A 12,561-nucleotide genomic window follows, 5' to 3' on the forward strand; every position below is an offset into this window, starting at 1 on the left:
CCCAATATAACAACTAGCAGTCGCTCTGGGAGCCTCCCCTCTTCCCTCTCCTCTCCTCCTCCTCTTCTCTTCCTCCTCCTCCTCCTCTCCTTCTCGACACACCTCCCTCCGGACCATTTTAAAACCTACCACCGCTTTCTCTCTCTCTCTCTCTCCTCTCTCTCCCCCCTCTGTCTCTTTCCCTCTCTGTCTCTCTATCTCTTTCTCTCTCTTGTCTTTTTTCTCGGCTTCTGTCCTCCTAAATCTCCCTCTCTCTCTCTCTCTCTCTCTCTCTGTCTCCCTTTCTCTCTCTCTCTCTCTCTCTCTCCCTCTATCTCCTTCTCTCCGGTGGTTAGTCGGGTTCAGACAGTCTTGTTATAAGCCTGACAAACAGAGAGGGATTTCACCGCTCCTTGCTGCGGGGCGTTTAAGGTCCGTCCGTCCGTCCGTCCGTCCGTCCCGTGGAAAAATAGACTCACCTGATTTGTTTCAAAGAGCCGGATCAGAAAATCTAATTTCCGACTCTTTGTGAGAAATCTGATGTCTCTCATTTTGCATTTTAGGCGTTTTAGCTGAAGCCGTTGTGCAGGGCGACTCGGAGAAAAAGCTTCAAGTCGTAGATTGTCAAATTACAAATGGCCAATAGTGAAGAAGAGAAGGATTATACACTGATATCTGGAGCCGATATTGTCCTTTTATTGTGCGTCGTCCACCTCTGATATTATGCAGTGTGATTGATTACATATTTACTGTAGAACTGATCAATATACACTGATTGTCTAAAGGGAGGCCTTAAAGGAATAGTTCACCCCAAAAATGAAACTTCTGTCATCATCTCCTCCCCCTCATGCCAGTTGAAACACAGGTGAAGTTTGTCCATATAACACACAGGGAGGCTGCAGCACAACTCCATAGCAGCCTTCTCCAAAACAACTGAAGTCAGTGGGGACCAGTTCTTCAGAGTTCCACAAAGACCTACAGTATATTTACACCATCATTTAGTGCAAATCTGAACTACAGCTGATTGATTTGACAACAAATAATGGTGTATAGGTCTTTCTATTCACAGTGTGATTGTTTGGCTGTTTTTGTTTTGGAGCTCTAAAGAACAGGTCCCCATTGACTTCAGTTGTTTTGGAGAAGGCTGCTACCAAGTTGTGCTGCAGCCTCCCTGTGTGTTATATGGACTAACACATTTCACCTGTGTTTCATTTGGCATGAGGGTGAGGAGATGATGACAGAATTTTCATTTTTGGATGAAATATTCCTTTAACCTGAACTGATTCTAATGAGACACTTTGATCAGATTCCACACAGTCTGCATGAATCATCATCATCATCATCATCATCATCATCATCCCGAGTCTCAGTGGAGAGTTTTAGTGTCCCATGATGCTCTAAATGTTTCGAAGGCTTTTCCAGCCTGACAAGAAGAACATTTTCGGGGGAAAAACTGAACACTTGGAACTTTGGGGGGATTTTTTTGTGATCACATTTAAAGATGTAACGGCAAAAAAAAATGGCTGTTTCGATCCAAAAATATTAGCACTGGAATCAACATTGGCCAAATGTTTTAAGAAAGCCAGACATGAATTAAGAGCAGTGTCCAGAAGAATAAATCAGGGGAAACACAGCAACACAACAGCCTGTCACTACAGTCTGTTTTACATGGTGATTTAAATCAGTAGAAAGAAAATGTAGAAGAAAGGTTATTTGATCATAGTTTCTCTCTTCTCTCTCTACCTACAATACAGACAGCCATGGAAGTCAAATTCTGGACAAAATCATAATAAAAATATTCTCAGATTTGGGTCCAAGAGACAAAATCTCATCAAATGGGGGTCCGTGGCTCTATAATGTTGACTACATTAGGGGTCCTTGATATGAAAAAGGTTCACTGATTTAAATGACGGCAGTAGTTTTACACCTCGGGGTCCCGGCCGCCTTCGGGTGTCGATCCCAGACTTCACAGCGTCCAGAGGGCTGCAGTCTGGGAAATAAACGGGCGTCAGCAGTAAAAAATAAGGATTATTTTCTTAATTTGTGGAAAGCGGACAGACTTTTTGGAGCGGCGAGGCTGATATATTTCACTGTTTTCTGTCGACTCCCTGTCTTCCTCCGGAGAATTCTCCTCTCACTCTGACCTTTGTGTTCGGAGATGTTTTCCTCCCCTGTGTGTGTGTGTGTGTGTGTGTGTGTGTGTGTGTGTGTGTGTGAGAGTCTGTGTGTGTGTGTGTATGTGTGTGAGAGAGTCTCTGTGCGTGTGTGTGTCTGTATGTGTTTGTAGTGTGTTTATCCGTGTGTCTAAGTGTGTGTGTACGTGTCCGTGTCTCTCTGTGTGTGTGTTTGCAGTGTGTGTTTGCAGTGTGTGTGTGTGTGTGTGTGTGTGTGTGTGTGTGTGTTGTAGAACAGGGGAAAACAAATCACCCGCTGTAGTTCTCATTAGCAGCAGTTTTGTGTCAGCGCTGAGAGATCAGCTGTCAACAGCACAGCGCTCAGCCTTTCACTGCAGCTCTCACCTTTTACCGGGGATAATTACACCGCTTAACGCCCACGTTTCCCAACCGCCGGCCCGCGGACCCAAAAGCGGGACGCCTTTCAAGATAAAAAACGGGTCCCTGATTTATTCTGGAGAAACTTGGGAGTCTAACTGTAAAAGGAGTTTAGGGCGTTGGTTGCAGACGTTATTTCAAACCTTCTTTCACCTTTAGTCAGGTTGAGTCAAATCTAATTTATTTACAGAGCATTATTTCATACAACGCAACTTAAAGGACTTTAAAAACATGACTGAAAGTGAAACATCTATGAGACATAAAAACAGTCAAAAGTATAAAACGATTGCCTACATTAGAAAGTACAAATATAAAATCAAATAGATTCAATCCACACAAAAAGGCAGTGGAAAAATCGGTTCCCAACGGATCAGAGAGACGGTGGGAAACTGTATAATGCACAAAGCAAATAGTATATTAATAATAATATTATTTGCTATAAATACTGCTGAAAAAATACACTTCAAAGCACTTAAAAGCAATAAATGAACATTATACAGTGTGCATTATACGGTTTCCCACCTTATATATTTTATAAAAGAGATTAAAGTAATAAGCTTAAAGCAAAATTTTCATCTAAATAAGTAAAAATAGCTATTCTCTCGCTCTGCTCTAACCCAACAGTGATCCAACCTATCTCCAGTTCATAAAGCTTCTCCTCTGTCTGTTCTAAACAGCCGGTGTCTGGTCGCTCTTTCCTGGGGAAAATCCTCTGAATGCACAGGAAGTGATGCGTTTTACATTTCCTGGTTTGTTTGGAATCAACAGAAGAAGAAGAAGAAGAACTGGGTAGTTAGCATGAGCAGTGATAGCCACCATGGCTGAACAGACAGAGAGAAGAGAAGCTCAAACTGCATCAACTGAAAATCCAAGCTCCGCCCACACTGTTTGATTGACAGGTGATCTGTGGGAAGAGCAGAGCAGAAACACCACAGTGAGGCTGAGGGAGGAAGATGGAGACTGAGTGAACAGAAACAACCCTGCTGATCTGAAATATGATCTGATAATGAGAACAACTAAAAATGCACATATTCCTGTAATGTAGATCTGCTTGTTCTGGACATTTCTGTACATATTCTACCTGCACATATGTGACACTCTGTACACATGGCCTTCCATCTGTACACCTGACACTGTATGACTGAACAGGTAGTAATGTGCATTTTCACATCAGCTCTGCAAATATAATAATGTGGAAACCCAGTGATGCACATGTTTCACACCTCGGCCCTCATTTACGAAACAGAAGTACGACAGAAAACTGGGAGAACGGTAATTTCCACGCAAAGCTCAAATCTCACGTCAAGTCTCAACTCGGAGAATTGTTATTAGACCATATATTCTGACTGGCATCTAAGCATATGCAGCCACATATTCATCACTTAAAAATATGTAGCCTATGGCAAAATATTCTATTTTGTAAAGGCCTACATCGACTATGTGTCATACAGCCTATCCCTAACATAAACAGGTATTTTCAAATTGTTTGCAATTAACGGGGTTAACAGTTTTCTGGTGTAAGATTAATTAATTTTTCATTTTGAGATAGCCTACTTGTTAGGTTAGGCTACTGGTGACATAATTACAAGCAATTAAAATTAAGCAATTAAAAGCAATGGGTAGGCTAACCGATTTGCAATGTGATAGGTTAGATGCTTATTCAGTCACCTATTTAAACAAGAGCTTTGACAGTCATCAAATCTCGGCAACGGCAGATCTGAATGAAAATCTAAATGAAATAATCAAATCTCAGCTGGAGTTCGGTTGTCAACGGCAACGCTGTTGACCGCAGCAGTGATTTCTTTCCATGCTGCATTTCTCCGACTTCCTTTGATGCCACTTTTCAGGCTGACAAACAGAACCGATTGGTTCAGTTGGACTTTGCGGCGTTAAGAGTTTCTATTTGGAGGTCGGAGAAGTTTCTCTTCTTGGGACGTATTACGCCTCTCCATGGGGTAAACTCTGGGGGCGAGGCCTCTGAACCCTGAATATCTAGGGGCGTGATATTTAAATGAAGATTGTTTTTATCAATGCCTGATCATTCTTACACTGTAATTGGCGAGATACGAACGTTTCATGAATCACACGTGAACTGTGTAAGATGATTTCTGCACTGGTTTCTACCCTGACCTGGAAATGTGGCAACAAAGATGCTTTCTCTTTATTTGTTGAATTATCTTCAAGATGTTCTTTTGTTTCTTATTCTATTCTATTCTGTTCAGCTAACCTTACATTGCCAGTTCTTTTTTATATATATATATATCAATATCTCGCCATCTGATAATCAGTTTAATCCTGATGAAGGTTTTGAACCCGCTGCACTACTGAACGTCATAACACCAGACTCTGTACTGAATATCAGACATTCAAAGACAGCTTAAATTAATTTGACATGAACAACACACACAAACTGTCAGCAATTTAAATCTGTATGCGTCTGTATGAATTCACCTGACTTTGGAGGATGTTATTCAGTTCACACACACACACACACACACACACACACACACACACACACACACACACACACACACACACACTAAAGAGACAGATAAGTGAAAAACCAAAACAACTGAACTGGGTCTCAGGATCTTTTGCAATAGCATTTATTGTAGAAAATACACTTGTTGGCACTTTCTGCTGCTGTTGTTATTGCAAATACAGAAAACAAGACTTCTGATATGTTTGTTAAAGAAAGAAGAAGAAGAGTTTCTGAATGCTACATGAGAATCAGATGTGATCCATGCTTTTAAAGCAACATGTAACAGGATATCAGTCATATTTTTCTTCACCGCTTGTCACAATATATCAGATACTAACAGTGGTGGAAAGTAACTTAGTACATTTACTCAAGTACTGTACTAAAGTACAATTTTGAGGTACTTGCACTTTACTTGAGTATTTCCATTTTATGCTACTTTGTACTTATACTCCACTACATTTTAAAGGGAAATATTATACTTTTTACTCCATTACATTTATTTCACAGCTATAGTTACTAGTTACTTTTCAGATCAATATTTTATATTTAAAACATTTGATCATCTTTATAAAATAACTATAAAATAGCATTGTTATAGATTAGACTAAAAGTATAGCTAAATTGTTAAGATTAGCTTCATGTTGACAACTTTAAAATGCTGCTTACATGTACATGTATGTCAATAAATCAGTATTAATATTCCAGTAATTTATGAAAAATATAACTCTCTAAATGGGGACAGTTTGCATAATGAGTACGTTTACTTTGATACTCTAAGTACATTTTGCTGCCAATACTTATGTACTTTTACTGAAGTAAGATTTTGAATGCAGGACTTTTACTTGTAATGGAGTATCTTTACATTGTTGTATTGCTACTTTTACTGAAGTAAAAGATCTCAGTACTTCTTCCACCACTGGATACTAAATTATTTTTATTATTTGACTGGCACCGATGTTAACCAGAAAATAACTTGTTAGCATTGTTAGCATTCCTCAGTGCAGCTCACACACACACAGCACCCATCAGGTTTAATGAGGAATGCCAGCAGTGCTTCACATGTTGTGAAAAGACACCAGTGAAGAAAGACAACAGACTGTTATTCAAAATGTAGCTTAACAAAAGCAAAACACTTTGAGGAATTTACTGACTCTGTGACAGTCGGTAAGAAAACTGTCTAACAGAAACATTTAAAACATGAGAACAGTGTCAGAGCTGCTGAGAAAGGGAACTTCTCCATCCTGTGCAGTTTGTGCTCTTGTTTTAAAACTGATATGGTGCATAATGCATCAGGAAGATTAAATGTCTCTGCATTAAACAAAACATGATGAAGAAACAAACACGTTCATTTTCAGTGATGTGATGATAAAAAATAGCATTTTTAGAAGAAATTCACAGCGTTAAATTGCTGGAGTGGCATTTGACACTTTGCTACACAGGTTAGAAGAGTTTTGCATAATGTTGTTAACAGGCTTTATGTTGCTGTAGAAATAAACATGAAAGTGCTGCTTGATGGTTAGATAGTGCAAATGGCATGTAGGAGATTTGGCAATAGTAGGTTTTGGCAATAAGTGATGAATGAGTCGCTACATAATATTCTGCATGTGCAAGTTTGTATGATTCCTGTCACGTTTGGGGCCAGAGCTCCGAGCCTTAATTCAATACGACGACTGTTATGGCAAATAAACGCTTCAGTCCACTCACTGTTGTGAAAGGACAACAGATTTAACTCAGCGTGTTCATTACTCAGTGTGCTGCGGTGCTTCAGACGCTGCTCAGTGGGATGATAAAGCTTCAGCATGAGTCACAGTGAACTAAATAAACACTGGACCCACAGAGGTCAAACTGTTACATACAACAGGAAGTTAATCACAGTTTTTTCCCAAAAAGCAGCTGTGCATTCCTTTGTTATGAATCGTGAATTTCTTCACATTCATAATATGAAGCTTCACATCTCTATGAATCTGTATCTGATATCCAGTCTGGACTGTTAGCTAGCACCTCCACGCCTTTTATGTACCATAAAGTCTGTGTATTTCTATTTCTATTCAGATCTATTCAGATTCCCCAACTCTGTCAGTAGCTGCGTTTACATGGAGCCTTTTAATCAGAATAGAAGCCCGATCAGAATAAAAATGCCTCATATAAACGCCTCAATCAGAATAAACTGGCTGATCCGAATGAAATTTCATTCCGTTTGAGAGGCTGTTAACTCTTTCATAATCCGGTCGATGGATAATATTTCATCATGTAAACACTCATTCCGATCACTTTCTTTATCTCGCCTCTTTCTGCACACGCTCGCGCATTTAACGTAAGTAACGTCAATAATGTTTCCCTTTCTTTCCGGGAGGATTTGAATGGGTGTGCTTGTTATGAACCCCGGGGCGCTCAGGCTTGATGTGGGCGGTGCAGCCCGTTTTATATATCAAGTCCTGACTCCGCCTCTCTGGCCGGTTTCGGTTTACAGCGGTGAAAATTAAACGGACCCAATCATTGCGAGGGCAAAACAAAACAAAAACGTCTTTTTCTGAAACTTCTGGAGTCGTATGTTTTGATAAAACTGTTGCTTCATCAGAAAGAACAGCAGTAAAGAAATAACTGACGCAGCTCCATCTTTTAAAAACGTAAACCCATGTTAGTGCTGGATTCTGTGTTTTGCTCATATCAGAAACTTTTATTCAGATTCCATACTGTGGAGCATGTGAACACACATCTCAATGTGATCGTTATATTTAGCGCTTCGGAATGATTTCATTCAGAATGAAAAAAAATGTCTCATGTAACCGCAGCTAGTGAGCTAGTGTCTGTGTGGCTGATATGCTCTGGTAATAACTTAATAAACAACATCAGTATTATATTAGCTCTGCATACAGTAGAGATCGTTCAGAAGTCTCATGGACCAGCGGCAGGGTGAGGATCAGCCGTGTGGAGGGCTGGATCCTGGATTCAGGAGGATTCAGTTTCTAGGATTTTGCTCTCTAAACTCTCTGTCCATTCAGTCTGCTGTCAGGAAAGTTCAGGAAATGAGCATGGTGTCTTAAAACAGTGGTTCTGAACGTGGGGTCCGGGGACCACCAGGGGTCCTTGCGGGAGTTCCAGGGGGTCCCTTAAAATTCAGCATTATTTAATTTACAAGAAGTTAACACAATTAGAGAATGTAGAAGAATGACTGTTCTGATCATAGTTTCTCTGTTATCTCTCTACCTACAATACAGATAGTCATGGGATTCTGGACAAAATCATATCTAACAATAAAAATATTCTCAGATTTGGTTCAGAGAGACAAAATCTCATCAAATGGGGGTCTGTGGCTCTAATGTGGACTAAATTAAGGTCCTTGATATGAAAAAGGTTGAGAATCACTGTCTTTTAAACTGGATGGGAAGTTTTTATTTTCAGAGAAACTTTTCTTATTTAACCAAAACCTCAAACTAACCTTAACTAAAGTTGTTTCACTTGCCTAAACTTAAAAACGTTTAGCTAAACTTTTCATCTGACAAACAGGTGAAAATGGTTTGTCCAATTCTTGCTACTCTCACTTCATCTAATTCATGGTGGAGGAACATAATCTTCACATTATTCATGTCCACAGCATGTAATCTGTGTTTCAGAGTTTGTGTTTCTCTACTATGCTGGCATGTGAAGAAAGAAATGCACGAGCCCAGACTGGAAAATAGAAGCCATAGTCTAGAAGTTTAGTGCGATTTCCTTCCCTGACACCTGTCAAATCAAGGCAAAAATGCCCAAAAATGCTCCAGGTGACTCTTTGACCTTTGACCTCTCTGGTAAACTGTACATGAGCAGCGTTACTTTGTGTAAAGCGAAAGACAAATTCATCTTCCTCCACTGTATGTTTGGCTAATCTCAAATGGGACTTCTGAACAATCACCAGTGTATATTAATAATAATAATTTATCATCTGTGTCCTGCAAAACGCTTGTTTCCATGTTCTTTAGTTTTGTTTTTGATGTGTAGAAAATGTTTAATTACTGAGGCACCAAAACAATCCAGTGATGATGGATTGTAAGATGTCAAGATGTTCATATCATCTCGTCATCTCTGGGAAAAACAAGCGGTTTGTCTCGATCCCTGAAAAACTTTTTCCTGTTGGAGATACAAGCTTCCTGCAGGACAGTGAAGATGTGATTCATTTCTCATATTATTCAGACCGGGGCCAAAGAGGATTTACAAATACTTACAGGGTTTGTTTGAGCGTGCTCCAGTGGCAGGTGGGTGGGGTTCAAGTTTAATTTAGTTCACTTTTCTGTGATTGACAGAACAGTGACATGACCTGACCTGAGGCCAGTTGCATAAAGATAGACCTGGTCTTAGACTTAAATGTGACTTTAAGTCAAGCTTGCTATAGACATTTATATTTACCTGTTCCTACTACTTTTGTAGATCTTTTGTAGAGGTTGTAGATCTCTAATGTGTTGTTTCTGTCTCTAAAGACTCTCTCTCTTCTTCAGACTCTTCCCAAAAACCAAAGATTTGGCATCTTGTCTGAAACAGCTTCAGTATTTAAACTTCCCACTCACAGGTTGGCCGACTTGTTGCCATAACAACAAAATTCTTAACTCAAGAGTAGCCAGGGGGAAGGTGGCTAACATTCCTACCTCAAAATAAGTCAGTTGTAATATTGAAGTAACAGACAGTCTTAATTAGACTAGTCCAACCTGAGAATTTGAGACCAGTCTGAGGCTTAGACTAGTCTTAAACGAGCTTTATGCAACTGGCCCCGGCCCTAACGCAGTGAAACCCCGCCCATCTGGTGCTCCAAGTACATTAAAACAAACTCAGAAGTATTTGCCAGTACTTTCTGACCCGTGCATCAGGATCCAGATGATGTGAGGTGCCGGTGTGTCCTCCTCAGGAGCCCGGTCCTCCGGAGCCCGGTCCTCAGGAGCCCGGTCCCCAGGAGCCCGGTCCCCAGGAGCCCGGTCCTCAGGAGCCCGGTCCCCAGGAGCCCGGTCCTCCGGTCTACCAGCCCTCCACCTCCACGCTGAACGGCTCCTTCACGGCGATCCTGCCGCTGTTGACCACGACACACTCGGTGTACGGCAGGTTCCTGTCGTTGGTGTCCTGCAGCTCGATGGTGTGAACCACCGACTGGACCGGGAACAGAACCAGCAGGTCACACACAGCAACGCTCATGATGCATACAGGTGTGTTAACTATACAGAGAACAGGTATACAATGTAAATATGGGTAACACTTTACAATAAGGGTACACTAAGTTAAGGGTTAGTTAATGCTTAATAAACAGTTAATTAACAGTTAACTAATGTATTCATGTTAACTAAGGTATTAATTTATACATTATTTAATAGTCATCTTTATAAACTATCAAATCATGTATAAATTAATACCTTAGTAAACCACCATTAGTAAATGATTACCAGACACATTAGTTAACTGTTAACTAAGGGTTAGTTAATGCTTGTTAAGCATTAACTAACCCTTAACTTAGTGACCCTTATTGTAAAGTGTTAGCGAATATGTATATTAGCTATACAGGAAATATGAAATACGTATATTATAGGAATATATATAGGAAATATTAGGTACTGTATATACTGTAGCTATAAAGCTATATTACGTAGCTATATAGATACATTAGGTATAGAATGAGGTATTTCAGCCATATAGGTGTATTAGGTACACAGCAAATAGGAATATAGATAATTATATTCTATTCTATTTACTTAAATTAAGTAAATAGAAAATAGGTAATTTGGGCATATCCTGTAGTTACATAGGTATATTAGGTATAGGAAATAGGGATATTAGTTATAATTATTCAATAAATATATGGATATTAGGTATATGTGGGTTTATCTGGTATATAGGAAATAGGTCAATGCAATATAAAGCCAAGAGAAGCTGTCTGAGTTACTGTTCATGTTCATGTGTCTCCTGGTTTGGGTATGAAAGATTCAAAGGTGTGCTCATAAATAAATCCAGGTGTGAGTGTGTGTGTGTCTGCGTGTGTGTGTGTGTTTTTGCTGTATATTTATTCATGGTTGGTTGGATTCTGTGGTTTTGTTGTTTTGTTTTTTTTATAGTTAGAATTTTTGTTTCAATTTTAGCATTGTAAACAAGAAGAGAAAAGTAAAGAAAACAAAACAAACACGATGGATGGAGTAGCATACAACACAACATTAACACAGATACATACTACAGAACGCAGTGTGTGTGTGTGTGTGTGTGTGTGGGGGGGGGGGGACACAACATATTTTCTGCCTTCTCACAAGTTCAGAGGCATGTGTGTGTATACTGTATATAATAGCCACATAGACATACACACACACATATACACATGCACATACGAATATGCATTTGCATACACACATACATGCACATACTGTACCTACACGCATGCAACCCAATAAGCCCAAATAACGGCTCATGCAAGCAACGGGGCTGATGGGAAATGTAGTATTAAAGGAATAGTTCACCCAAAAATGACAATTCAGTCATTATCGACTGCACCACTGACGACTGCACCACTATAAAAAAAAAATGGATTGATCAAGAGTCACAAAATGCTAACAGTACAGACATTAGCGTTAGCCTTGGTTAGCCAGTTAGCATTTTGTGACCCTTGATCACAGTTGCCCAGTCGTCTGACAACAGAAGCAGAAAAATATGTTGTTTTATATATCGCCGCTGTTGAAATAAGCTACAAGGGTTAGGTAACAGATCAAAGACTGAAAATGTAACGTTAGATCCGACAGAGGCACTTCAGCAGAGCTCTCTCTGTTGTGTGTGGCTAGCTTCTGGGTAGCAGTGTAAACACGGAGGTACGGAGAGATCGTGAGTTCTCGTAGATCTCGTCTAGCGGCTCATGTACGCTCCTTCCAGCTCGTGCTCCACTTCAGACGAGGTGCACGCTAACCTGAACGCGGCTTTGAGCTCAGCGGCTACAGTGAAGATTTCGGCTAAAAAAAAAAGGGTGTAAATGACGTCTTTTCAAGTCAACTTGGGATCTCGGGGCTTCCGGAGACTTGGATTACGCCGGACGAGCTGTATGGAGCCATTTTATGTTTTTTTCTCGGTTGTTTTTTTAATGTTTTAAGACAAGTCCCCAGCAGCTTCGGTTGTTTAGGAGAATGCTGCAACGCTGTTTTGCTGTGATGCTCCAGGACTGTTTTGTGGACTAAGAAACTTCACCTGACTTTCCATCGGCATGGGGGTGAGGAGATAATGACTGAATTTTCATTTTTGGGTGAACTATTCCTTTAATGTGGAGAAACACTAGAACTAACAACACTGCTGCTGTGAGACAGAGGAGACCAATCAGCTCCAACATGGACTCACTGGTTTACAGTCATTAGACCGAGGCAGGAACATTAATGTGATGATGATTCTGCATATTGATTTGTTTACATGTTTACAGTAAACATGTCTCTGCTCACCATGCCGTCCAGGACTTTCCCGAACACCACGTGTTTCCCGTCGAGCCACGGAGCTTTGGCCGCGGTGATGAAGAACTGAGAGCCGTTGGTGTCCGGACCGGCGTTCGCCATGCTCACCTGGTACACA

General features: G+C 40.3%; 1 protein-coding gene across 1 annotated transcript in view; it reads right to left on the minus strand.

The window, feature by feature from the left end:
- Positions 1 to 9,996: 9,996 nt before the first annotated feature.
- The window catches only part of ppic (peptidylprolyl isomerase C), a gene marked incomplete at its 5' end in the record, with an annotated part of 4,990 nt that continues 2,425 nt past the window's right edge, over positions 9,997 to 12,561 (minus strand). The window contains 2 exons of the mRNA XM_071514961.1: positions 9,997 to 10,125; positions 12,435 to 12,551. Of these exons, the coding sequence (XP_071371062.1) occupies positions 9,997 to 10,125; positions 12,435 to 12,551 (246 nt within the window). The remainder of the gene's footprint in view (positions 10,126 to 12,434; positions 12,552 to 12,561) is intronic.

This window comes from Centroberyx affinis, unplaced genomic scaffold (assembly GCF_046629955.1).
Source record: "Centroberyx affinis isolate AG114_WGS23_722 - 3 ecotype Tasmania unplaced genomic scaffold, CSIRO-AGI_Caff_v1 ptg010592l_1, whole genome shotgun sequence".
NCBI classification, from domain to species: domain Eukaryota; kingdom Metazoa; phylum Chordata; class Actinopteri; order Beryciformes; family Berycidae; genus Centroberyx; species Centroberyx affinis.